The sequence below is a fragment of the Fukomys damarensis genome, unplaced genomic scaffold (genome assembly GCF_012274545.1).
Source record: "Fukomys damarensis isolate Sample0158 unplaced genomic scaffold, DMR_v1.0_HiC HiC_scaffold_28, whole genome shotgun sequence".
NCBI lineage: Eukaryota > Metazoa > Chordata > Mammalia > Rodentia > Bathyergidae > Fukomys > Fukomys damarensis.
Window position 1 is genome coordinate 40,392,542 of NW_022900940.1, and position 25,899 is coordinate 40,418,440.

The window sequence follows — 25,899 nt, forward strand, 5'->3', positions numbered from 1 at the left end:
CCTGGGTGGGTACTGTCAGGATGGCTGCCTGGCCAGGCAAGGGGGACAGCAGCAGGAAACGCGGGCAGTAAACCTTCATTACTAAAACAGAGGGAGAAGTGAGCAAGCCAAGATCAGGAATAGGAATGCTTTTGATGTTATCAAAGGTACTCTTTGTGACAGACCCTCAGCAACGGAAAGAGTATTTTTTTAAAAACCCATAAAGCTGTATTCAGAGAGCACCAGCCCAGATTATGAAGCATCATGGGTAGGAGCAGGAAGAAGAGGTCCCCTTAGCTCTCCTTCCCACACCAGCGGAGCCAGAACCTAGCTCCAGGAGGTTGGGTAAAAGCTCAGGGGTGGGTGGGGAGGAGGGGGCAGTATCTGGCCACACTCATCTCCTCTCTACAGTAAGCCTCTACCAGGGAAGGGAAAAGCCTTTCTTTTCCATCTGGGTCAGTGTTTTGACTATTACTCAGGACTGGGCTCTTTTTGTTACTGTTGTTTTGGTTTTGGGGATTTTTGTTTGTTTGTTTGTTTGTTGTTTGTTGCTGCACTAGCAGCAGCTGAACCCAGGACCTTTGTGCTCAGCTATACCCCGAGGACCTCTCCCCACCTTTTTTGTTTTTTATTTTTAATATTTTGCGTAAGGGTCTCACTAAATTGCCAAGTTGCGCAGGCTGGAATTGAACTCTGGATCCTCCTACCTCAGCCTCCCAGAGTGCTGGTATTATAGGTGTGCACAACCATGTCTAGCTAGATATCCTCATTTTTAAACCGAGACAGAATGTGTGACCTAAAACCAGAGAAGTTGTGGGGCTTGCCCATTTTCACTTAGAGGCATGAAACTCACACTTTTCCAAAACAATGTTCCATATAGAAATCTCTTGGGACAATATGTGGCACATAATAAGTGCTAAAGAAACATCATCATCTGTCCTATTGTCCGGCACAATGGCTTGCACATAGTAAGAGCCTATGCAAGTTTGTCAAATTAGACTGAGTAAATACCAGGAGTGACTGAATACTTAAATAGATCTTTCAGGTCTAGAGAAAACACTGCCCAGAATCTGGGTTCAGAAAACCTATAGCCAACCCAGGATGGAAGAAGGGATGTCCTCAAGCATCTATTGGTCTTTCTTAGTGACCCGGATCTTAACAACCAGACAAACTCTTAGAAGCCTCACACCACCTACAGTAGTGGTGCAGAACCATTTAAAGACATGTGCCCAAATTGCAAGCCCAAAACCATTCATTTACCGCAAAGTGCCAACACTGCAATTAACCCTGAATACTGAGATTGTAGTTTAGAAAAAACAACTCATACAGTAACATCTTTTGTCTTAAAAGAAAAACAAGTAACACGTATGCCATAGGTTCGCCACCACTGACCTACAGGGTCAGAGGAAGCCATTTTTTTCACTGGTCTAAGGTTTAAAACATAGTTTCTTTATTCCTAAAGCCAAAATGCCACTTTTGGGGGAGTGAGAATTAAAGAAAATTAGACAGAATTCCACAGCACACTTATTGGTCACTGTAGGGGGCAACTTCCCCAAATTTCCTTGGGTCTTACAGAGCTTTAGGAACAGACTGAGGTCTCTGCAGTCTTTGTCCATTGTCATTTATTTATTTATTTGTTTGTTTATTACTTTATGAGACAGGGTTTCACTATGTAGTTCATCCTGGCCTTGAATTCACTATGCAGCCCAAGCTGGCCTTGAACTCAACAGCGATCCTCCTGCTTCAGCCTCCAGAGTGCAGGGATGATAGGCATGCACTACCACACCAGGTTTGTCCATTGTCTTTCAGAAGGCAGCTCAAGTCCTGTATTTCACTGTATGCATAGTTAAAAGAAATTACATATTTTCAGCACTGACACCTTGCATTTTATTTTCAGACTGCATTCCAGCTGGAAGGCAAAAATTACTGATTTTAACCCTAATTTCTTTCCCTAAAATTAAAGACAGAGTTAATTTTTAAATCTTCTAAGTTCTTTTAAAGGATTGGCAGTTTACACAAGAAGTAAACTCTGAATTTGTTTTGATGATTTATTTGCTTGGGTTTTTTTTTTTTTTAACCATCCAAATTTGCTAAATTTTCTTTTCATGGGTCATTTTTTCAGGGTGGTGAAAACACCAGCATGATGATTCTAGGATCTACCAACAGTCTGCTACCCAAAAGGGGCTATAATATCCACATCCCTATATACACTGTTTTCTAAATTTAGTAGCAAGATCTGACTTTAGAAAAAAATGTTTAAAATGACTGAATTTATTCTGTAGCCTTTCCAAATCAGTAGTCACAAAATCTGAATGCTAAGGCTTCCCTTTAATCAATCAGGACTTTTTTCGGCTAACCTGCAAGGATTGGAAACTGTTTCCTTGATTCTTGCATATTCTTCATACTTCAATAACTATGAAATGAAATTTATTTTGAAATGTGTTCCAACAGTTAATAATAATCTGAGTAAATATCATTTGTTAATTTCCTATCCTGGTGCAAGAAAAAATATTTTTAAAGAATTATCCAAACCATTAAAATGAAAGTAGAAATGAGCCTCTTTTCCTGGCCGGGCGTGGTGACACACACCTATAATCCCAGCACTCGAGAGGCTGAGGCAGGATCATTCTGAGCTCGAGATCAGCCTGGACTACATAGTGAGTTCCCAGTCAGTCTCAACTACATAGTGAGACCCTGTCTCAAAAAAAAAAACAAAAAAAAAGCCTCGTTTCTAACAAATAAAGCTCTAAAAAAAGTATTATTTTTAATTATAAAAAGAATACATATTTATTGTATAAAATTTAAGAACTACAGAAAACAAAAAAATTATAGCTCTCATAGTACCTCTGGTAGTTCTATATAAATGCTTCCTTTTTTATATTGATATCATATAGTACATATTGTTTTATAATTTATTTCACCTAATGTACCATGCTTTCCCATTATGTTAATGTACAACATGCTATTCCAAAATTTAGCTGATTCCTGTTTACAAAGTTTCATGGGTTCCTTTTAAAAAAACTTTTTTTTAATAATACTGGGATAAACATCCTTGCACATTCCGAACCTCTCTCATTGATTTTTATAGTAAATTCTATAAATAGAAATCCTGGGTTAAAGACATGAAATTCACAAGATGAAAAATTGAAGACTTCCTTTGGAATGTTACATTTCTAAAAACAGTGAGTCAAATGGAACGACTAGAGCTACATTCTGGTGTCTTCCCCACACGGGAATCGTCCCCAGCCAAGCTGCCGTGCAGCCGGTTAGCCCACTGAGTCCCAGGGTGAACTGTCTGTCTGTCATGGATGCTGTAGCAGGAAGTCTGCACCTCAGCTCTCCCGCGTGCCAGACCCACTGGTGTCCCCCATCTGTTCCCCTTCCCTGCCAGCCAGTGCAGTGCAGCATGAGAGAGATCAGACAGGCCAGTGCCAAGGCGGCTAGTCATTCCCTCTCACGTCACTTCTCTGCACGTTCGCTTCCCGGCACACTTGGGAGACGTCTCAGTCTGAACATGCAAGCTCAGCTGCCACTAAGGAGCACCTAAATATATTCCAGAGGAATGGAAAAATAACATCAAGCAACACTTCTTCAGCTGCCAGATTCCATTTTCAGTCTCACACTTCACAGCAAAAACAAGCGAAGGTTTCACAGCAAAAGAGATGGATTACTATAATTGTGGGAGATGAGGTTTTTGAAGTTGAGTCCCATTTTCGATCCTGGGTAATACTAACAAGCTGCTTGTTATAAAATTAGGAAGGAAAAAATAAGGCGATGTTGAAGCATTAGCAACAGTCTCTCAAGCCACCTAGGTGAGGTCACAGCGACACCCTTGATACCATCTTTTCAAGCCTAGCTAAAGATCCTACTCATGAACAGCCATCACTAGAACATAACAAACAGACCATAGACAGACTTATTTTCATTGAACCTACCATTGAAAAAACAAAGACTATAAAATGAAATAAGCTTTTTGTTCACTTGTTGGTTATAACATTAAAAGTGGATGCTTTGTTTTGGTTTGGTTATCTTGAGACAGGGTCTCGCTTTGAATTTCAGGGTGGCCGTGAACTCACTATACAGCCCAGGCGGGCCTTGAACTCATGGCAATCCTCCTGCCTCTGCCTCCCAAGTGTTGGGATTACAGGTGTGCACCACTATGCCCAGTAAGAGTGGAATGTTTACTGGCAAAATAAATGTGTTATTAAATAACCCACACAGCCAGGCAAGGTGGTGCATGCCTGTAATCCCAGCACTCGGGAGGCTGAGATAGGAGGATCACTGTGAGTTCGAGACCAGCCTAGGCTACATAGTGAGTTCCAGGTCAGTCTCAGCTAGTGAGACCCTGTCTCAAAAATAAATAAATAAATAAATAAATAACCCACATGTTTAGCTTACTATTTATCCTATGCTTTCAATTAATAATAATTTATTGATAACTAATGATAAATGATTTTTTAATTTTTAAGTGATAATGATAGTTTTGACCATGCTAGGAAAACAGCACTTGTTCTATAAAATTTCTTTGTAAATAACAGAATTTTTAAAGTCAAAAGCAAAGCACTGTTTGATCCAACCTAAAAAAAAAGATCTAACCTAAATTGTCATGGTGTTTTGGAGACATAAATGTATCAACTTCCACTTTTGTCATGAAGAATTAAGAAATTTGTACTAACTCTCCTGAGGACAACTAGAAAAATCTGCACAAAATAATGGGGAGTGTTTTAAAAACATTAAAGCGCTAAAACATGAGGGAGGAATTGTGAGGCCAAGATCCAAGAGAAGATAGGAATTCAAAGAGACGAATCTGTCAGTGAGACTTCTGCTACTCAGCAAGAATTCACCAAGCAGAGCTTATGACAGCTTCACTAAGCCAGAGGATCAAACTTTAGAATCGCAGGTTTCAAGAAAAAAGGAGAAATTTGCTTTTCATGAGTTATTCATTTGTATCTTTTGATCTTAATATTATAGATATCACCTTAAAACAAAAGACTAAGAATATGAAATGCTCTTTGTCAAACCAGTTAGTTAATAAGAATAGTAAATTATACATTCCTTAAAGTCACACAGCCCATATTCATACTCTAATTTTTAAAATATAAAGATGTTATCTTGAATTCTATGAACAATAATATAACTTGCTATTATGGTTTATATCTAGATCCACCCCCCCAAGCTTCATTCATGTGCTTATAAAGCATGTGGGGTTCGGGGGAGCACCTGGATGATGGGTCTGTGATACTGAACTAGTCTACTGATTGGCCTAGCATAGCTCCAGGTGGATTTAGTGAAGAGGGAAGACACAACCTGGTTGCAAGCCGGCCTAAACCATAGGCTTCTCTTTTGGATGGAATAAAAAAGGAAAAGAGAGCCGGGGATTTAGCCCAGTGGTTCCGCCGCCTGCCCTGCAGGCGCAGGCGCAAGGACCCAAGTTCAATCCCTGGTACCAAAACAAAAACCAAAAAACATAAAAACCCACAAAAAGGAAAAGAAAGGGCAGAGTTGCTGCTTCGTGCCTATGATGCCATGAACTCTCTTCTCCGCCATGCCACCCTACCTTGGGGCCAGTCAACTATGGATCTAAACCTCTACAAACTGAACAAACCTTTCCTTCTTCAACTTGTGTCGAGGAATTTGTTCCAGCTACAAGAAAAAACTATCTAAGGCAGATTTTGGCACAGAGGGTGAGTTTGTTGCTGTGATACTACCTGAGAAAATGGCTCAAAAGCCTTTGGAACTGCCTTGTAGGAGGTGTTTGGAAATTTTTGGAGATGCTGGCTGGAGAAACAGCTGTAGAATGCTGTGCAACAAGTTTGATGGGATATTCTGGTCAGAACACAGAAGAACAGATTGCTAATTATAATGTAGCTGGTAAAGACCAGGATCAGGTTTCAGCTGGGAACAAGGACTGCAATTAGCAGTTGGACTTCAGGCCATGTATATTATTATGCTTTGGCAGAAAATTTCTCTGCATTTTGCTCATGTCCAGAGACACTACAGGAGACCAATTAATCTGGTAGAAGAAATTTCAAAGATGTCTAATGTTGAAGTGGTGGTATGGGTACTGCTGGGAGCTTTTAGCCAGCGGTACCTTGAGAATTAAGAGCAAACAGTCCAGCAGAATGATTTAAAATTCAGATTTTACCTGAAAGGAAGCTCTAGAAAAGCTGTCTTCTGCAAAGATGGAGCAGAGAATTTGGTTGCTGGAAAGCTTAGCATTAAAAAGCCAAGTACATTGAAACAGGACAATAGAAAAGATGGCCTGAGGGTATCACAACAATCAGTAGGACTCCACCCTTTACAGCCTCAAAATTGCAAAGAGAAGAGAGCCCTGGGGCACCATCTTCCAGAAGGGCAGTGGTTTAGGGATTGGGATTCATAGTGCTCATCAATCCAGGCACTCATTCCCTACACTCCAGAGAAAGCCTGGCTACTCAGGCAGTGGTAGATCCTGGCATCAGCCACACAGTGCTGCTTTTAGGCACGTGCAGCATGTAAGAATTGTGGGTCATGAAGACTTCCACCCAGATTTCAGAAGACCTGGGAGTGTAGGGTGTGAAGCTATGAGGGTGAAATGCAAAGTACAGCAGAGGTCCCAGGAGGTTGCAGAAGCCAAAACTGTGGGGTCTGAATAAGGTGGCGAGGAGTGAGCAACCCAAGACAAAGACCATAAGGACTACAATCACTGGTAGTACTATAGAAGCAAGGCAATCCAGATTCTTTGGAGTTCTTATCTTGCTGGAGATTGCCCCAGGTGCTGGACATGGAACTACAGGATTTAATGTTTGCCCTGCTGAATTTTGGTCTTGGTCTGGTCCCATTCTTTCTATCCCCCTAGTCTACCATTATAATGAGAATGATTAACTTTCTTTTCATTTGTATAGGGGCTCACAGTTAAGAGTTTGCCTTAAATCTCAAGAGGAGACTTTGAACTCAAGACTTTTCAGCAATGCTGAATGAGACTGCTAATAATTTGGTAACTCTTAGGGATGGACTAAATACATTTTGTAAAGAGGAATGCTCAAGGGTCTTTTAGGGGTCAGGATGTTATGGTTTATAGCTATACATCCCACAAAAATCTCATGCACTCATAGGTGAGACTTTTGGGAGTGACTAGATCATAAGTGATACTGGATTAGTCCACTGAATAGTTTAGCATAGTTCTGGGAGTGGATGATACATACAGTGAAGAGGAAAGACCCACTCTGGGTGTGGGTGGCACCAATGAACAGGCTTGTAGCTTGGGTGGAACAAAAGGGAAAGGAGGACGTCTTGCTTCTTCCCACCTGCCACCCCATGGACTGTTTCTCTTCTGCCATGGAGCCAGCCAACCATGAACTGAGACCTGTAGAAAGTGTGAGCTAAAATAAACCTTCCTACCTTTAATTTGTGGGCGTTACAATGAGAATGTAACTAAGACATTTTTGCTTCCGTTATACTCTTTACACTCCTTATTTACAGATCTAAAAATAAGGCTTACAAAGTAATACAATCAGTGGTACCTCAGTTTACGAACTTAATTTGTTTGACAATTTCGGGAAGATGGTTATGATAGAGAAAACTTTTGAAAATAACAAAACCTACAAAATGTCACAACGTAGAATGGCGTCTGCTGTCTCTAACAGCAGTCTGCTTTGTTGAGTTCAGAATTAAAAGACATCGGAGGCATTAACCACTGAATGAGGCATTTGGTCTTATTCTGAGATAACAGAGCACATCAAGACCCTGAGCTGGAACCACATGATTGTAAAAGTGTCGAGATGAAAAGAACCACTGTTAACATTTGCTTTTCTGACCCTGAACACCCCCTTTCCTATGGGCTAGGACAGACAGCTAGGAGAATCTTAAAGGTAAACTCCCCTAACTACAAAGAACTGCTACATCTGGGTTGAAAGTTAACTGTCTTGTGACCATGATTTGCATATATGCAATGCGAACTGAGAGAATGAAATGTAACCGCCTGAATGAGATCAAGGCTGTAAAACCCTATAAGGAGTTGTAACCCAGTGTGTAGTAGATTCCCGGGCACTGCTTTTAGATGCGATTGACCTTTGTCAACAAAATGAGCTTTTTATTTTACTTCCATTCTGCGCCTCTGTGTGTCACTTACCAATTCCTTCCGTAACAGATGCATTTGTGTTTGTGTGGGTAAGATGACCATGGTCATGTTTGTCACTTGATGCAGTTTGTGAACAGAAGCAATTTTTGCCAAATGTTTCTGTTTGTGAACCTAATTCATATAGTATTACTGTATTTTGGTACAATTACAAAAATATTAAAAATTGGCTTTTAATAATCAGACATGTGCATGTAAAATCCAAACAACACCTAAATCTCTGACAGTTTTACTCCAAAAATGTGGATTAGTTGGGCTGGGGATTTAGCTCAGTGGTGCTACCGCCTGCCTCACAAGCGCAAGTTCCCAAGTTTGATCCCAGGCACCAAAACAATAAAAAGAAAATATGAGCTAGTATTCCATTTCACCCACCAGTATTGCAGTTTATTTATTTATTTATTTGGTACCGGGGATTGAACTGCGGCCCTTGTGCTTGCAAGGTAGGCAGCAAAACACTGAGCTAAATCCCCAGCCCAGTATTGCAGTTTATATGATAGTTATTGTGACTGCTAAAACTGGATCAATTTAAAAGGTTTCAAAATTATACTTAGAAATTATAATTGAGACATTTCTCTTTTGTAATGGAATTAAAAGGTTATATCTACATTTTTTTTTTTTGAGACAGGTTCTCACTTTGTAGTGCAGGATGGTCTTGAACTCATTATGTAGCCCAGACTGGCCTCAAAACTGCAACGACACTCCTGCCTTAGCCTCTTTTTTTTTTTTTTTTGTACCAGGGATCAAACTCAGGTCCTTGTACTTACGAGGGAGGAGGTGGAACCACTGAGCTACATCCCTGGCCCTTTAGCCTCTTGAATGAAGAGATTACAGGTGTGCACCACTATGCCCAGCCTATATAGTCTTATTTAAAGATAAATTATTGAAATTTAACCAAAGAGGCACACTAATGAAATACAGTGTACAAGGAGTCAAGGGAAAGTGTTCCAGGTAGAGGAAAAAATATGTACAGAATCTTTAAGAGATGAAAACCTTGACCTGTTCACACAGAACTAAAAGAATTTTCCAAACCTTTTAACCAACCAAATTCTCCAAGCAAGATTCCACTGTGAATTTTAAGTAATTCATAAAAGACTGAGGGTGTGGCTCAGTGGCAGCTCATACTTAGCATGCATGTTCGCCAACACCACAATGTAAATGGAAGGGAAGGAAAAAGGAAGCGGCAGGGGGAGGAAGAGAAGAGAATAGGAGGGGGAGAAGGAGGAGAAGGAGAGGAAGAAGAGAAAGGAAGAACAGATAAATGAGCAGGAGGAAGGGTGAGAAAGAAAAAGCAACAAAAGAAAGAAAAAGAAGTAGGAAGTAACTTTTAGACTAATCATCACTTCTGCTTATTGGCTTAAAATATTATTGATTTGTACAGCATGTCCAGCCTGAGGATACATAACTTAAAAGAAAAGAATTTTTTAGGTTGGCACAAAAAACAAAATAAAGAGTATAAGGTAGAAATATGAGCCAAAGAGTTACAGTTTTTCAGCCCAGATGAAATAAAGAACACAAAGGCAATGATTACGTGGTGAACACACACAATGTTGATAATATAAATGCCATTGACTTCCTATGTTTGCTGAGGGTAACATCAAGGGCATCTTACTGGTTTGTTTTGCAGTACCAGGGACTGAATCCCGGGCCTTTGCACTGAGCTACCTCCCCAGCCCCCTTTTTATTTTGAGGCAGGGTCTCTAAGTTGATAAATTGCTCAGTCTGGGACTGAACATGAAAAACTCCTGCCTTTGCTTCTCAGAATGCTAGAATCTCAACCGTGTGCCACCATGCCTGGCCATCTTACTCTTTTAGCGTAACCCACAGTTCCATCGCTAAGTTGGTGGTAGACAACACTCACCTCTAACTCCCAACCTCTGACTTAAGTGGAACTGACTTCAGCTTCAGCTCTAAAGGTAGTAGCCATTCTGAACAGCCCATCCTCCAGGCTAAAGGTTACTTAGGGATACTCCAGAGAATTTTGTTCAAAGGGGGAAAAAAAAATAGGGATAGATTTTGCAAGTTTGCAAAAATCAGACACATTCAAATACACTTGGTTTCCAGAAACGACCCCCAATTCTATCATACAAGTACCATGTTCATTATATCCTATTCCAATACTTTTGTTTATGTGTGGTGAGGCAGCATATAGTATGGAGGTAAAAAATGTAAAAGCTAGGCACTTGATCTTGACTTCAGCTCTGCTGCTTCTGAGATGTGACCTTAGCCAAGTCACTTGAGTTCCCTATGACTCTGTTTCCTCATCTATAAAATGGGAATAGTAAGAGAACCCATTAAGTAGGGTTGACATTATAATGAATTAATACTTAGAAGCACTCAACACATTCATGGCAAGCCAGGCGCAGTGGTGTACACCTGTAATCCCAGCAGTCGGGAGGCTGAGGCAGGAGGATTGCCACAAGTACATAGCTAGCCTGGGCTACAGAATGAGTTCAAGGCCAGCCTGCACTACATAGAAAGACCCTGTCTAAAACAAAACAAAAGAAAACAAAACAAAAATCCACAGCACAGGTTAAGTGTTATATAAATTTTAGCTACAGTTATATTGAATTTAAAAAGGAAAGAGCTTAAACAGTGCCTGATATATAGTAAACCCAGCATAAATACAGCAATGTCTCAATTCCTCCACACTTTTGTTTGCAAACAATTCAATTCACAAACAAAAGCACTCAGCAAAACTTTGCTTCCATTTGTGAACTCCACATCAGGGGACAAACACGACCATGGCCGTCTTTCTTACTAAAACACAAACACAGCCATCTTCCCCAAAATCGTAATAAATTAACTGTGTAAACCGAGGTACCACTGTATTACACTTTTTGTAAGACTCCTTTCATTTGTCTATTCAACAAATATTTACTTACTGCCTTTTTTGGTTCAGGCCAAAGATGTCTTCCTTCTAGACCGGCAAAGTCTAATAGAAATGTAATGAATGTTCTATAAGTCTATGATTGCATTAAGAAAGGAAAAAGAAACTAAAATCACTTTTACTATTTAATCCAATATCCAAAATATTCTCATTTCACCATGCTGTTAATATTAAAAACACAACAGAGTTTACATTATTTTTCATTCTAAATCTTTGTGATCTGGTGTGTATTTTGTACAGTACATCTCAATATAAACTAGCCACATTTCAAGTTTTCAGCAGTAACTCGGTTAATGGCTAATCTGGAGTTCTAGACATTAAAGGATAGGGAAGAGGAGAAATATTACTTTGTTCTCCCTTCTATCTTCACTAACTATGCAATTTTTTTTCAATTTGTAAAGTCCTTCCACATTTTGTCTTTATTAAACAATGCATCTACCTGGCGTTTTTTTGGTTTTGTTTTTGTTTTTTTGGTATGCGGAAATCAAACACAGGGCCTTGCACCTGCTGCTATGCCTCTGAGTTACATCCCCAGCCCCAGGATGGATCTGGTTTTAACAGCAAGTTTTCATCAGGAGGAATCACAGCAGAAGCGGCTAGCAAACAGGAGTCTATGAAGGAATACCTCCCCTCCGTCCCCTTCACCCAGTCAACAAAAATTCCAAGGGCTACCACTTGCCAAGAACTGTGGTAGATAAGGATATAGACAGCAACAAAGCTATTCTTTTGATATTTTCTTTAGGAAGAGAGAAAAAACTTCAACAATCAAATAAGAAGCATGAGAAAATAATCACAGGATGGAAGAGCCAGGGAAGGGCAGTCAGAACTGATGACACTAGGCTGAGAGCTTAAGACAAAAGGTGCTGAATGTTCAAAATGACAGGCAAAGTGTTCCAGGTAGGGGGTAATGCGTGTGCAGTCCTGAAAATTCAAAAAACAAAACAAAATAAACCCACAATGTTGCTAGAGATGATTTGGGTGAAAGTATGACGCAGGAGATAGTGAAAGGTGCAATCAGGGGGTAGGTGATTATGAAGCTGTTAAGATAAGGACTTGGATTTTATATTAATATCAATAGGAAAGCACTAAATTTTAGTGTTTAATTTTTTTTTTTTTTTGAGACAGGGTCTCACTATGTAGTTGAGACTGACCTGGAACTCACTAAGTAGCCCAGGCTGGTCTCGAATTCAGCAATCCTCCTGCCTCAGCCTCCCAAGTGCTGGGATCATAGGCATGTGCCACCACACCTGGCTAGTGCCTTAAAGATTTTTAAGAGCACTCCATTTTCAGATAATTCTTGCTGCAGGTTAAAAAACTGTTTAAGGACAGTAAAGATGGAATCTGGGATTTCAGTTAGAAGGCAACTGAGTAGAGCACGTGAGCAAGGGAGGTGGCGCTGCAGGTTAAGAAAGGTGCTTGGGAAAAATTAACGAATGATCTCTCCCTCCAGTATTTTTGCAAAAGTTATCCTCTTTGTTCCGCAAGAAATTTCAAATGAGGTGAATGTTGTTGTCTTGTCCCATTATGTATTTTGGGGAGAAAGATGTTCTTTTCCTCAAACAACGTGAAATTCAATCTTTGTTAGTGCTAACTGTAAGAGCACACAATATGAACGTCACTAAAGTATTATTTCCAAAATGTAATTTTCCTTTTCGAGAAGGTAGTAGGTCCATTCCCAAGCAGATGATATGGCTTGAGAACTGAAAAAAACAGGAATCAATCATTAGGACCCTACACGGAAAGAACCAAGCACAGAACAAAGGCCTTGAGACAGGAAGGAAATTTGCCATGCTTAAGGAAGAGAAAGAACTCAGTGGCTGGAACAGCCAAGAACGTGGGTCACATTCAGTGAATGCCCAAGACATGTCTTCTAACGCACTTGTCACCTCCACGATGCTGACAAGTAGTGGCCACCAAGAAACTGAGAAAGGTGTCATGCTCCAGCTGAAATTATTTTTCACGGATGCTTTCACTTCTGGCGAACAGAACAGAAATACTTATTTAAAAGAGAATGGATATATCTAGGAGGCCTGTCACGAAGGCGTGACAATTCAGTTCTTTACGGAGGTCACAACCCTCCCACAAACCCCAAACCTCACACCGCCACACCCTCAAGAATCAACACGTCAGTAAAGCCCTGTGGACTTTATTCCTGCCGAGGTTCTTCAGTACACTCCACACACCGCAGCTTTGCCTACCCGACCCAGTGCCTAGCAGCTAAATAGAGGCTTCTCCCGTGGCGGTGCACAGGAACGCTCCTCGCTCAAACCTGAGACAATTCAGGAAATGATGCGCCGGCAGGATAAAGCTAAGCGTCACCTCCGGTCGCCTCCACAGCCTCCACTTCACCGGAAGTTGCCTACGTAGGAAGCAAAAGCTGTCGGGTATGTGTGTATATATATATATATATATCTCCCTAATAGCCAATGAGCTTTCCCCACATCCCTCCTCTTGTAACAGTTCTGTCCAATCCTGGCTTATGACGTTAAAGGGGCGGGAACAAGGGGAGATACAGACACCTAAGAGACCTGGCATCTTTGTAGGTCCGGAACCAGAAGGGAGGCAAGATGGTTTACATCTCGAATGGTGAGTTGCTGTGGGGACGACCACTGGCCTAGAAGTCTGGACCCCGGGATTCTTCCCTCCTCGTTAGCTGGGCCCGGGACTTTAGCGCCTAGTGGCCGCGCGGAGCCGGATGCGAAGCCGGGCGTGTCAGCTGATAGATTCCGGCGGTCCGGGGCGGGGGTCCCTTTGGTGAACACCGCGCGGAGTCCTGCGGGCCCCACGATGAGTTCTGGGAGCCCGGCGGCTTCCCCCGGTACAGCTAACTGCTGATTGTGAATTTGCCGAAGTCTTTCCTCTCATTGGTATCCTCACCTAGATATGACAACAATTTTTATCCGGTACTCTAGCGTTTGCCTTGGGGATTGTTACAGTGTCCTGTGCTTATTAATCTTTCTAACAGAAGACCTGGTCAGGTGGTATTTTACTTTTACGGGTGGAAATTGAAGCGCAGATAAGATAACCTGCCCAGGATCGCAAAGGTAGTTTGTTTTTGTTTTTTGTTTTTTTGAGACAGGGTCTCACTATGTAGTTGAGACTGACCTGGAACTCACTATGTAGCCCAGGCTGGTCTCGAACTCACAGCGAACCTCCTGCCTCAGCCTCCCGAGTGCTGGGATTACAGGCGTGCGCCACCATGCCCGGCTGGCAAAGGTAGTTTAATGGCTGAGTTCGAATTCGACCCCAGCAAGGCTGTCATCGGAGGCCACCTTCTCAAGCTACATTGCCTCTTTCCACAACAAGTAAAATCCAGAAATCAAAAACAAAATATCTGAACTAGGTTGATAATTAGATAAAATCAGGATAGGCTGTCCCTCCAAGAGTGTGACTAGTCACACACAGCTTTTTGCCCAGATTTCACTGAGCTCGGGAAGAAGCACCAGTCCATATAGGTGTACTAAATTATTACTGGAATAGAAAAATCAGAGAATTCCGTGACTTCACAAAGAAAATGACTGCGAAGAAAAGGCAGTGTAGCTGGTTATGATAAGCGCCAGAAGCATCTGCACACCTGTTTGACTTGGGTGAAATTCCTGTATGCAGTTGTGGAGACTCCTTGGGGCTTTGGGAGGAGGTAGTGGTTCTATCTGAGTCATCCGCTTATGTCTAGAGGATCGTGTAGAGCAGATTAAGATGGGGAGAAGTCTTCTGGCTGCTTACCCTTTGTGGTTTCGGAGTTTTGTTGTGTTTTGTTTGTTGTTGTTTATTTCCGAAATGTTCTCACTACCCACTTAAAGATTTTTGAAGTAAGTACGCTGATGAATGGTAAAGGAAGGCATCAAGATTTCATTTAGGCCCTTGCAGTTTTGAGCTCTTACAGACTTTAGTTTGTTTTATATTCTTTGTGATTAATGCTGGTAGCATCTATTAATCCATTATCAAATAATTCCTTATATTTGTTGAGTGTCTTAATGTATTAACAACATCCTGTTCGATAGGCATAAATACCAGTGCCTTTTATCTCATTTCTGTTGAGAAATGCAGCTTCATTTAAGCTTTTCCTTCTGGAGTTGCAGAGGGACAAAGGGTTCTGCCTTGTGAAAGCTTTTCTCCCTCTGTAAAGTGTAAACAGCAAGATAAGATCATGATCAGGCATATAAAAGTTTCTTTACACTCAAAATGAATGAGATCAGATTAGATCAATCTTTGTACAAGGAATGCATTTATCAGTACTGTACTTCATAACTGACAAAACACTTCTGTCAGGTGACTTATTTTCTTTTCAAAAATTCTATACAGGGCTGGGGATTTAGTTCCGTGGTTCTACCACCTCCCTCGAAAGCATGAGGGCCAGAGTTCGATCCCTGGTACCAAGGGGGAATACAATCCATACAATGACTAGCCTTGAAATATTTTTTCTCAGAGAAAGAAAATGTGACGTGAGCCCACAAAGCACAGCTAATGAGAGGCACAACCAAGCCTGTACCTACTCTCTGACTCTTTAGCCTTTCTTTGTTCCCCGCATCAGTGAGAGCTTAGACCCAAATGGATCAGCCTGGAAGAAAGCTGGTCATGAAAAGGAAAAGCAAACCCTGGTAGATGAGGAGAGTAAAGCTCACGGAGAGATGAAGTAGCTGGTTTAACAGCTGTTCTTCTCTCACAATATTCTGACCTCTTGATTGCAAGGCTGAAACTGACTTTTTAGGTAATAGCCACTAATAAAGTGGTTTGAGAAAAAAAATAGGTCCGGTTTTGCTTAGGGTTAAGCTATTATTATAATCAAGAGCATCCTGTTACAGAAAATAGTGGTCATTTTTAAGGAAGTACACAAGCCATATTCCCCTGTCAATTTTTTTTTTTTTTAAATACTTGGTATCGAACTTGGAACCTTGCGGCTTGCAAGGCTGGTGGCGGAACCACTGAGCTAAATCCTGGCCTTGGGACAAGCCATATTGTCTTCAGCACTTGAAACCTAGAGATGCTTTGATTTATAGTGAATTGATCACAATGAAACCTAGAGATGCTTTGATTTATAGTGAATTGATCACAATAACTCATCCTCAAGACTTATGATTGTATGCATAAAATCTTTTTATATAGATAAGAGATCGTGCAAGAGAAAAAAAAAACATGCTGAATCTGAACCATTTAGGAAGTGATTGATATCCACCCAACCTACTTGTTTCTTCAAAATACTTGTATAAACAGATAATTATATATATGCCCATGTTCATAGTACTATAGCATGATTCACAGTAAGCAACCTGTGTTCATCAACAGATGCATGGACAGACAAAAATGTATATACATCCAATGGAGTATTATTCAATCTTTAAAGAGGAAAGTTGTTTTTTTTTTTACAAATGGTAGATGAACCGTGAAAATGCTGTGCTAAGTGAAATAAGGTGGGCACAAGAGACAAGACATTTTATCGTTGGTGACCTTGACTGTGTCTTAGCTTTGGTGATAACAATTGTCAGCCTGTAGCCGGACCTGTTTGTTCTACACTGTCAAATGACTATCCCTCACTTTCTTTTTCTTGGTTTTCACATGTATGTGCAACTTTTATGCCTTCCTGTATAATAAATAAGTAGGGGTACCTCTTACATGAGGTGTCTGAAGGAGTTAAATTCATAGTCAAGGGCCGGGGATTTAGCTCAGTGGTTCAGTGGCCTGCCTCGCAAGCGCAAGGACCCGAGTTCGATCCCCGGTACCAAAAAAAAAAAAATTCATAGTCAAAAAATAGGATGCTTCTCTGCAAAGGCTGAGGCGGAGGGTAATGAAGAGTCAGAGTTTAATGGGAGTAGATTTTCAGGTGGGGAAGATGAAGTTTCGGGGGTGGCAGTGGTGACCACTGCACAACAGTGGGAAGGAGGATGTACTTAATGCCGCACAGCTCTACTTTAAAAATGGTTAAAATGGTAAATTTTATGTTATATAGGTTTTACCACCAAAATGTTTGATTAAATGTATTTTACCAATGAAAAAGGAAGAAAAATACTTGGATAGATGGAAGTCACCCACTGGACGTACATATCAGAGTCAGTAAGCATTTGTCGTGTTAAAGAGATGGCCCTTAAATCATGGCACCTCACTTCCTTTTCAGTGCTCCTTAGAATGATGCACCCACTGTGGGCTTCTTGCATTGACTGGCTCAATGGCTGAGTGTATCACTGTTACCTAATTAGTTAAACATAATGCCTTTTGGGTTAGGGATTTGTAACACTCTTTCTTTATTGTCCATAGGACAAGTGTTGGACAGTCGGAGTCAGTCCCCGTGGAGACTATCACTAATAACAGATTTCTTCTGGGGAATAGCTGAGTTTGTGGTTTTGTTGTAAGTATAGTAGTGCTCTTAATTGTCCTGGTGTTTAGGGTGACAGAAGTACATTAGATATATTATGTTGGGTATCTTAAGATATTCCAAACTCGGCTGGGGATTTAGCTCAGGGGTGCTGTGCCTGCCTTGCAAGCACAAGGTCCTGAGTTCGAGCCCTGGTACCACAAAAAAGAAAAAAAAAAAGATATCCCAAACTTAGCTTTCCTGAAGCAGTTTAATTTAAAAAATAGCTTTACAAAGAGAAATTAATACTTGTGTAATGTTAAAGCTGCTACTACCAAACAACTTACAGTTGTGAAGGTAAGTTAGTTGGGTTGGTAAGCTTGACCATGTCTAACTAAGTAATTTTTGGAATGAAGAGTTAAAATTGATACACAGCCCCCCAAAATTAAACGTCCCCACAATTTCAAGTGATTGTGAACTAAATGTATCTTTGGCTTTTCATATGCTGTTCATTTTGTAAAAATTAACTGCTGACAAGTTTTACTGATCTTGAGTGTATATTTGAATGTCTGATAGGGAAACAAAGAGGTGGGAAACTGTCCCTTCCCTGACTGTGACATCAGTGGTGACACCTTCATAGAAGGGGAATGGATATCAGAGGAAGTCACCACATGGAGGAAACCAGATGAAAAATGGCATAGAAGTCTGAGTATCACACTGTGCTCTTCATTTGCTTGTAGATATCGTTTAGAGAGCTTAATTTTATGGCTATGCAGAGCATAAATTAAACAGAGCAGAATGTAAAATGAAAGACATGGTCCCATAAAAAAATATAGCTGGGGACAAGAGAGGGCCCTAAGTTAAGCACAAAACTTACAGTGTTTTCCAAATTTCAACTATTCCATATTATTTACTACTTTATCTTACTTAAGTCCTCCTGTTCCACAAATAAAGAAAATTCCATTTCAGTGGATTCCCAGAAGCCCCGTTTCTATGCCCTACCTCCTTCAGCCCCTCACTCCCCAAGGTAAGGTTAGGTAGCCTGTAGCAGGGGAAATCCAAGAGGAAGGCATGTGGGGTACTGTAAAAAAAAAAAAACTCTGGGACCTCACAGTGGGTTCTGAATGGTGGAAGAACTGGAGAACTCTGCTCTCATGTTCTGCCTAAGGAAATTATTAGCGGAAAAGGAATAGAAGGAACAGTTTGTTAGACAGATGCTTAAACTAGGTAGTGTCATCCAGCCAGCTACTCAAAATGGGGAGCTCCTGAGTAAATTTAATCATCCTTTCATAGAGATGATAAAACCATATTTCCAGTTAAGACTATGGAAATACATTTTATAATATTGGCAAAAGTGATATCTCATTTTTTTTCCCGGTGCTGGGAATCGAACTCAGGACCTTGCACTTGCCAGGCAGGTGCGGTGCCACTGAGTGACATCCCTGGCGCGATCTATTTTTGTTCCTTGTTTCAGTTTCAAAACTCTGCTCCAGCAAGATGTGAAAAAAGGAAGAGGCTACAGAAACTCATCTGATTCCAGATACGATGATGGGAGAGGGTACATCTTTTCTTTTTTCTGGATAATAGTTGTTTACCCCTTTGTGTGTCACAATTACATTTGATGTTTACAGAATAGGTAGAATTACGCTTTTATAAATTAGCAGTTTGAATCCCATTTTATAAAAAATGAATGGGTTACTGTAAATTAAAAGCGAAGTTACCTCTGATTTGATAAAGTTAATCTGGCAAAGCTAAAATCTACATTGAATATCCTATGGAAAAGTCTAAATTAAAGGAGGAAAACAGATGGTCCTTATTAAAATCTAGAGATTTTAATTTTACAGTCTGCATTTCTAGCTGCTGATGAAAAACTCAGCAGATCATGAAGATCAAGTAACACTGGGCTAGGCTTGTGTTTCCACATGGTGGGAATTAGCTGCAGCTGCTTTTCCTCCTGGCCCTTAGAGAAGGTGCCTAGCCCTAGTCCTTGCTTGGTTCATTTTCCTCACATGCATGATAGGTCTGATTCCTATAAGTGCTTATATTTTTGAGTCCTGGCCGAAGTGGCAGTTCTTAAAGAATCTTTTTAGGATTACGTAGTTACTGAGTAGTTTGAAGAAATCCATTGAAGTTTTATCTATGAAACAGTGGATATACTGAAGGCGGCTGTGTCACTTGGGAGGCTGAGGCAGGAGGATCTCAGCAGTTTGAGGCCAGCCTGAACTACAAAACAAAACCTTATCTCAAAAACAAACAGTAATATTTTATCTTTTCTTAGGCCACCAGGAAACCCTCCCCGGAGAATGGGTCGAATCAACCATCTTCAAGGTCCCAGTCCTCCTCCCATGGGTGGCGGATGAGGAAGGTAACTTGAAATCTGAAATCTGGTAGGGTTTTACTTTAGTAATTTTTCTTTGGAAAAACAGTAATTGCCAAAAAGTTTGTTATTATTCCAACGTAATTCTGTGGGAAAATATTGATATCTTAATCCTTGAAAAATTCTTTGATTTCATCAAAATATCATTTTAGAAAAGTTTTAGAACATGTAACGGGTTGGGCTTTTCAGATAGGTCCCACTTAACAACTCATCCCAACCTTGTCTTTTAGGTAAATGTCTGCTGTAAGAAGCAGACAACTAGACATGCACATTCCTGGCAGAAGGAAACCATCAGAAAGTGGAGCTCTGGACGAGTAGATGAATGTGTATGTCTCCACGGGGATTGCTCTGTGTTCTCACAGGTCAATGAGGTCACGCTGGGAACTCTCTGCAGAGATCTGGCCTGACTGATAATGCAGTTCTATAAATGCAATGTGTGTCTCATGGTTGTTTTTGTATAGTTGATTAAAGTATTGATATAATGTTAATAAATATTTTTAGGTTGCATACTGACCCTTCTTCTTTATATAATTAAATCACAGAAGCTCTGACCCTGGAGAAAATAAATAAAAGGCTGTGTGTTTAGTACTATTGGTGTCCCCTTTTTTCAACTTCTGAAGCAGTGTGCATTGTTCCTTTGTTCTCATTTATAAATAAATTGCTATATTTCAGTAGTATGCATATATCTGTGTTCTTCAATGAATGTGTTTATTGTGGTACTGGGGATTGAACCTGGGGCCTTTGCACTGAACTACATCCCCAGCTCTTTTTAGTTTTCATGTTGAGACAGGATCTCCTTTGTTGCTAGGTTGTCCAGGCTGGACTTAAAGTTGTGATCCTCCTGCCTCAGCCTCCCAGAGTGCTGGGATTACAGGCGTGCACGACCATGACTAACAATTTTTATCTTTAATATGTTTATCTCATGAATCTAATACACAAATATAATTAATAGGATATGTATAAAGTACAGCTGAGGAAAACTGAGCTTCATAGTGAAGATGTGCTAAGTCCACTTACTAGTGCTTAGTTATGGTTTACATCCAAAAACATCCCCACAAAAGTCTCACATGTTCAGAGGTGGAGCTGTTAAAGGATGACTGGATCATCGGACTGAACTCATCCCTGGATGAATCCATAGTTTATGTGCTATATTAGGAGGTGGAGCCTGGTTGGAGGAAGACTGAAATGTGGAAAATGGAAGAATGCACTCTGGTATCCTATTCCTCTCTTTCTGAGCTTCTTGGATGCCATGGGTTGAGCGGCTTCCCTCCATGCCTTTCCACCATACTGTTCTGCTCTGGAGCCAGCCAACCATGCACGAACACAACCCCACTGAAACCGTGAACCAAACAAAATAAGCCTCTTTCCAAGGTAAGTGGTGTCAGGTATTTTGTCCCAGTGGCCTCAAAGTGCCCAACAGAAGTGCTGTTAGTACGGGAAGCAAATCTGGGGCTGGAGGGCCACTGCCCCGCGGTCCACTGACTGAGCAACCCCAAGGGCCAATCCTTCTCTTGTCCTAAGAGAAGCAGAAGGAAGAACATGAAAAACGCAGGGAATCTCTGAAGCTTCAGGCCAGAGCGTATTCATGTTGGATCCTGTGGCACGAACTTCGGTGACCTTTTCCCCCTGGAACTCTGTTAAAGGTTCATACGAGGGGACTCCATGTCGCGCATGTGATTAAAACTGAATTCTGGGAGAGTCTGTCCGAGGTGCCCCTGAGATGACTCAGCAAGCACCCTGTCGTTCACATCCAGAGTGGTCCAATGAGAGGTGCCTTTTAAAGGCAAAAGTGATTTATCTTGGCTCTTCTATTCCCCTGCTGTTCTAGCACCACTTGCTTGCCCACGCCACCTTTTAGTTCTGTTGGTACAGGCCTGGCCGCCATGAGCACACTTTCCCTTTAAATTCAACAAATGTAGTTGCTTTTTCTTTTAGCGTCGGGTGTACACCTGCAGTTCTTTGCTCACTGTACACAAGAATCGGGAATCTTATCTTTCAGATCCAGGGCACACAGTATCACTATCTTGACAGATCTGAATTCTACACCATGGCTTAGGTCCTGCCTCTTGGTTTTAAACCCCATCTGAATGCTGTCAACTTTTAACATTTTTCACTAGAACGGAAAGCTGTATGAGATAGGACTTTTATCCTTATCTGAAGCCTTTGAGCAATCGGAACTGAAATATCTATAGGAAAAATAATACAGATAATTCTTCCAGTATGTAAGACTCTGAAACCAGATGTTTAAAGATTATACATCTATATATATTTATTTTCCTCCCATTTGTCAGGAAATGAGGATGTGTAGTTTATTGACCACTCAGTTCTATCTGACATTTTTACACATTTAATCCCCTTAAAGTAGCTTGTGTTCAAATCTAGTCTTGGCTACTCAGTTGCTTATAATCTTGAGACAATTAAGTCATTTTTATCCTAGTTCCTTCACTTGTAAAATAGGTATTAAATCCCTTCCTCAGAGAGCCCTTTACTCAGCAAAAATAAATTTTAGAAACATCTGTTGGGGCCTTACTATGTGCTGAAGGTAACTGGCAAACACGGCTAAGTCTTGTCACGGACCTTACATTCTAGCCTAGGAGATGGTGCACCGGCAAGATCATTACAAACTAATGTCGCATGCTTCAAAGGAAACAAGATAAGAAAACTGGGGAAGGCCCAAGGTGACATTTGAGTTGGTACGTACTATACAGGACAAGATGAGCCAGCTCAGGGAAGAGCAGCGGCCAAGTTGAAAGAAACAGCAAGTGCAACAACCCAGTGTGGGGAAGAGAAGAAGAAACTAAGTATAGCTGGCTTGGTATATCTGAGAAAAAAAAGAAATGGTTTAGCTGGGAATGCTAAGGAAAGGGAAGAGTGATTGGAGGTAAAATAAGAAACAGCAGGAAGAGATTTGAGTAAGGCCTTGAAAGAAGTTAGATTCTGTTCCCTGAGCAAAAGGAAACTGTTATGGTTTATATATCTGGATGTCTCCCTGATAAAGGGCATATGATCTTGTAAGACTTAAGTCTCACTTTTACTCCTGCAGCGTGAACAGCCAAGAGGCTTCCACGATGCTGGGCTCAGAAGCTCAGCGAGGCTCCAGGAGCTTGTCGGACAGCGAGAGTCACCCAGGAAGGAACACACCAGGCAAGTTGGCAAATAGACCTTTATTAGTCTGGCCAGACGGCACTCCCCAAGCCAAGCAGCTCAGAGAGGCGGCTAGCTCAGAGACAGAGGCCACTTTATATAGGGCTAAAGAAGGAACACCAGGCAAGTTGGCAAATAGACCTTTATTAGTCTGGCCAGACGGCACTCCCCAAGCCAAGCAGCTCAGAGAGGCGGCTAGCTCAGAGACAGAGGCCACTTTATATAGGGCTAAAGAGGGGGTTTACATGTAAAACTTACGGGAAGAGGACAAAGGTAAAGAAGCGGTTGTTCTGACCTATTGGTTATCAGGCACATACTTGACTGTCAGGTACTAATGATTAGCAGATTGCTCATCCACTGTTCTGTTTACAACTTAGATTCTAATGTTTAGAACATTCAGACTACAGGCATGCAAGGAGTGGCGCAATCCATGTTGGGTCTCTGTGTATCAGTCTCCACCATACACAGTTATCTAACAATTCACAATTAATCACTAGTTATCCTATAAGGGATGGGGGGAGCGACAGTCTCTAGGTCGTTTACTGCTCAACATGGAGTCGCTCTGGTTCAGTCAGCTCTTACAATCTATGGACCTCCAAGTAATATAAGGGAAATGTAACTCCCAACCTCCCAGATGTGTGACATGCCAAGTTCCAGTCCTCTAAAATGGAAGAATGAATTATAGGAACAATAGAAATTAAGAGTAGGAAGAATTTATTGAGAGAAAGAAAGCTGTCTGGGCCAGGGATTTAGCTCAGTGGTTCTGCCACATGTCTCAAAAGTGCAAGATCCCGAGTTCGATCCCCAGTACCCACCAAAAAAAAAAGCTCCTGTCTGAGATCTGGGAAAATGCCCCCCCCAATTCTCAAGGGTGTTTTATTGAGCAAAGCCACGAAATGAAGTGGGTTGAAGATGGGACAAAACTGTAGTCAACTAATAAGATTAAAAGTATAAACTGGGCATGGTAGAGCACACCTGTAATCCCAGCACTCGGGAGGCCAAGGCAGGAGGATTGCTGTGAGTTTGAGACCAGCCTGGGCCACATAGTGAGCTTCAGGTCAGTCTCAACTACATAGTGACAAAAAAACAAAAACAAAAAAAGTATAGTCTCTTCGGTAATATTGATCCAATGGGAAATCACAAAGTGGGTATGAGGCATGACAAAGCTATAGTCAACCAATAAGATTACAAAATATAGTTGCCTACATAATATTGATCAAATGGGAAGCAAGTCATGTAGCAATCCCACCTGGACCAAACAAGGGTTTTCCAGGAAGGGACCTTTCCTGGAAAGGATGGGTTAAGGTCTTGTCCCCACCCAGGTGACTGCTGCCTGTTCAGAACATCAATCACTGCTGTTCATCCCTAGGGAAAGTATGTGGGTGTAGTTCTTTTCCTTTAAACCTGGCCATACTCATCTTCTATACCCTGCCCTGCCCACTGCCTATAATATTTCTAATTATCTTAGCTGTCTACAACACCCTCAAAGCCTCATGCCTGCAAAGATGGGGCTTTTGAAAGGCGACTGGATGATGGGGGACCTATAGCTGATATGCTATTAAAAGATGGCTTGTTGGAAGAAGCGAGTCACCGGGGTTGCAACCCAGTAGGCTGCATCTCCCTTTCCAGCTCCTTTCCTTTGCTCTCTGCTTCCTACTAAGACGTGAGCAGCTTTCCTCCACCAAGGCCCTTCTGCCACGCCACACAACACTGAAGGACTGAAACTTCTAAAACGTTAGCCAAAATAAACCTCTCCTCCCTGAAGTTTGTGGGTACTGGGTATTTTGTCCCAGGGAGGAAGAAAGTAAGACAGAAACCACGAATTTAAAGCATGGGTGTGATATTTATTTTTGTTTGGAGTAACTCATTGGAAATATTTTACTATTGGAATGCTGAGTACATAGTACTGACTGTACTTATGTTGGTGTATTTTAAAGCATTTAACTGTATAGCAGGAAGTTAGTTTGAGAGGGTGTGGTGTTAATTCAGGTGAGACGACAGTGGTTTGGGCTAGGTGGTGGCACGGGAATGGAGAAGCTGAGGAATTCAAGATATTTTAAGATACTGAAGAATTTGTTGATGGTTTGGATATCAAAGCTGAGGGCAAATGAACAGTCAAAATGATATTTAGCTCAGTGGCACGGCGGTACTTGCCTCGAAAGCACAAGGTCCTGAGTTCAATCTCTGGTAGCAAAAATTAAAATTAAAAAAATAAAGATATTTCTGACCCGGTGAAAGTGGGAGTCATTTTGGAAGGGTGCAATCAAGAGTTTCATGCTGTATATTTAAGTTTGCAAGAGCTCTAGTTTTAGACATTCAAGTGGAGATACCAAATAGGCAGTAGGTTATCAGTCCTGATCTCAGGGAGAGGTTCAGTGGAAATACAGTATGTGTTAGGGAACCGTTTTCGTAGTTAAAGCCATGAAACTGTATAAAGTCATCCAATGAACGTGTCAAGAGGCGCCCTAAGCCCCAGAAAACCCCAGTATCAGAGGCTGGACTGGGCATGACCAACAAAGTACAAGGAGAACTAGGAGTAACTAGTGTCTGGGAAGCCTGAAGGAACACCTGTGAGCACGAAACCAGATGCTAGCTTTAGGTTAACCCACTAAAAGTGCTCGGAAAGCTTTGCGTTTTACCCCGCTGGCCCCCGCAGCCAAAACGAATCACAACTTCCACTTACGTCACCACGAGCTCCGCTCGCAGCCCCGCCCCTCCAGCGTTCCCAGAACCCTCTGGGGTGACGCCGCGGCGACCATCTTGGTTCTGGGCTGCCGGTCTGAAGGCTGCGCCTGCTCAGTGGCTCCTGCGCGCAGGAGGTTGAAGTGGTGAAACTGAAGCGAAAGGCTGGTGGTCGTCCGTGGCCGCGATGACCCAGGCCGAGAAGGGTGACGCGGAGAACGGGAAAGAGAAGGGCGGGGAAAAGGAGAAGGAGCAGCGCGGCGTGAAGCGGCCCATCGTGCCAGCCTTGGTGCCGGAGTCACTGCAGGAGGTGGGGTGCCGTAGGCGGGTCTAGATTAGGCCCTGCGCCCAGCGTGAGGGCCCGCTGCCGGCCGGGGCGCTGGGCTCTGCTGAGGAGAGGCGGCCAGGCGGCTGTCGGAAGGGTTTGG

At 41.7% G+C, this 25,899-nt stretch overlaps 2 protein-coding genes and 1 long non-coding RNA gene across 5 annotated transcripts in view; 2 read left to right on the top strand and 1 right to left on the bottom strand.

The window, feature by feature from the left end:
* Positions 1-25,544, bottom strand: part of LOC104875493 — a 74,136-nt gene extending 48,592 nt beyond the window's left edge. The window contains exon 1 of the long non-coding RNA XR_784080.2: positions 25,473-25,544. This is a non-coding gene — a long non-coding RNA (uncharacterized LOC104875493). The remainder of the gene's footprint in view (positions 1-25,472) is intronic.
* Selenok (selenoprotein K) lies at positions 13,463-19,637 on the top strand. The gene is made up of 4 exons (XM_019210507.2): positions 13,463-13,568; positions 17,232-17,322; positions 18,743-18,826; positions 19,547-19,637. The coding sequence occupies exons 1-4, from the start codon at positions 13,550-13,552 to the stop codon at positions 19,635-19,637; spliced, it is 285 nt and encodes a 94-aa protein (XP_019066052.1). The 5' UTR covers positions 13,463-13,549.
* A 17-nt stretch (positions 25,545-25,561) lies between the features above and the next one.
* Positions 25,562-25,899, top strand: part of Actr8 (actin related protein 8) — a 17,452-nt gene continuing 17,114 nt past the window's right edge. For all 3 annotated transcript variants that reach the window (XR_784076.3, XM_010643031.3, XM_033757100.1), the window contains exon 1: positions 25,562-25,781. Coding sequence is in view for 2 of the 3 variants with exons in the window: in XM_010643031.3 (XP_010641333.1) it covers positions 25,659-25,781 (123 nt within the window). In the remaining variant the exon portion in view is untranslated. The remainder of the gene's footprint in view (positions 25,782-25,899) is intronic.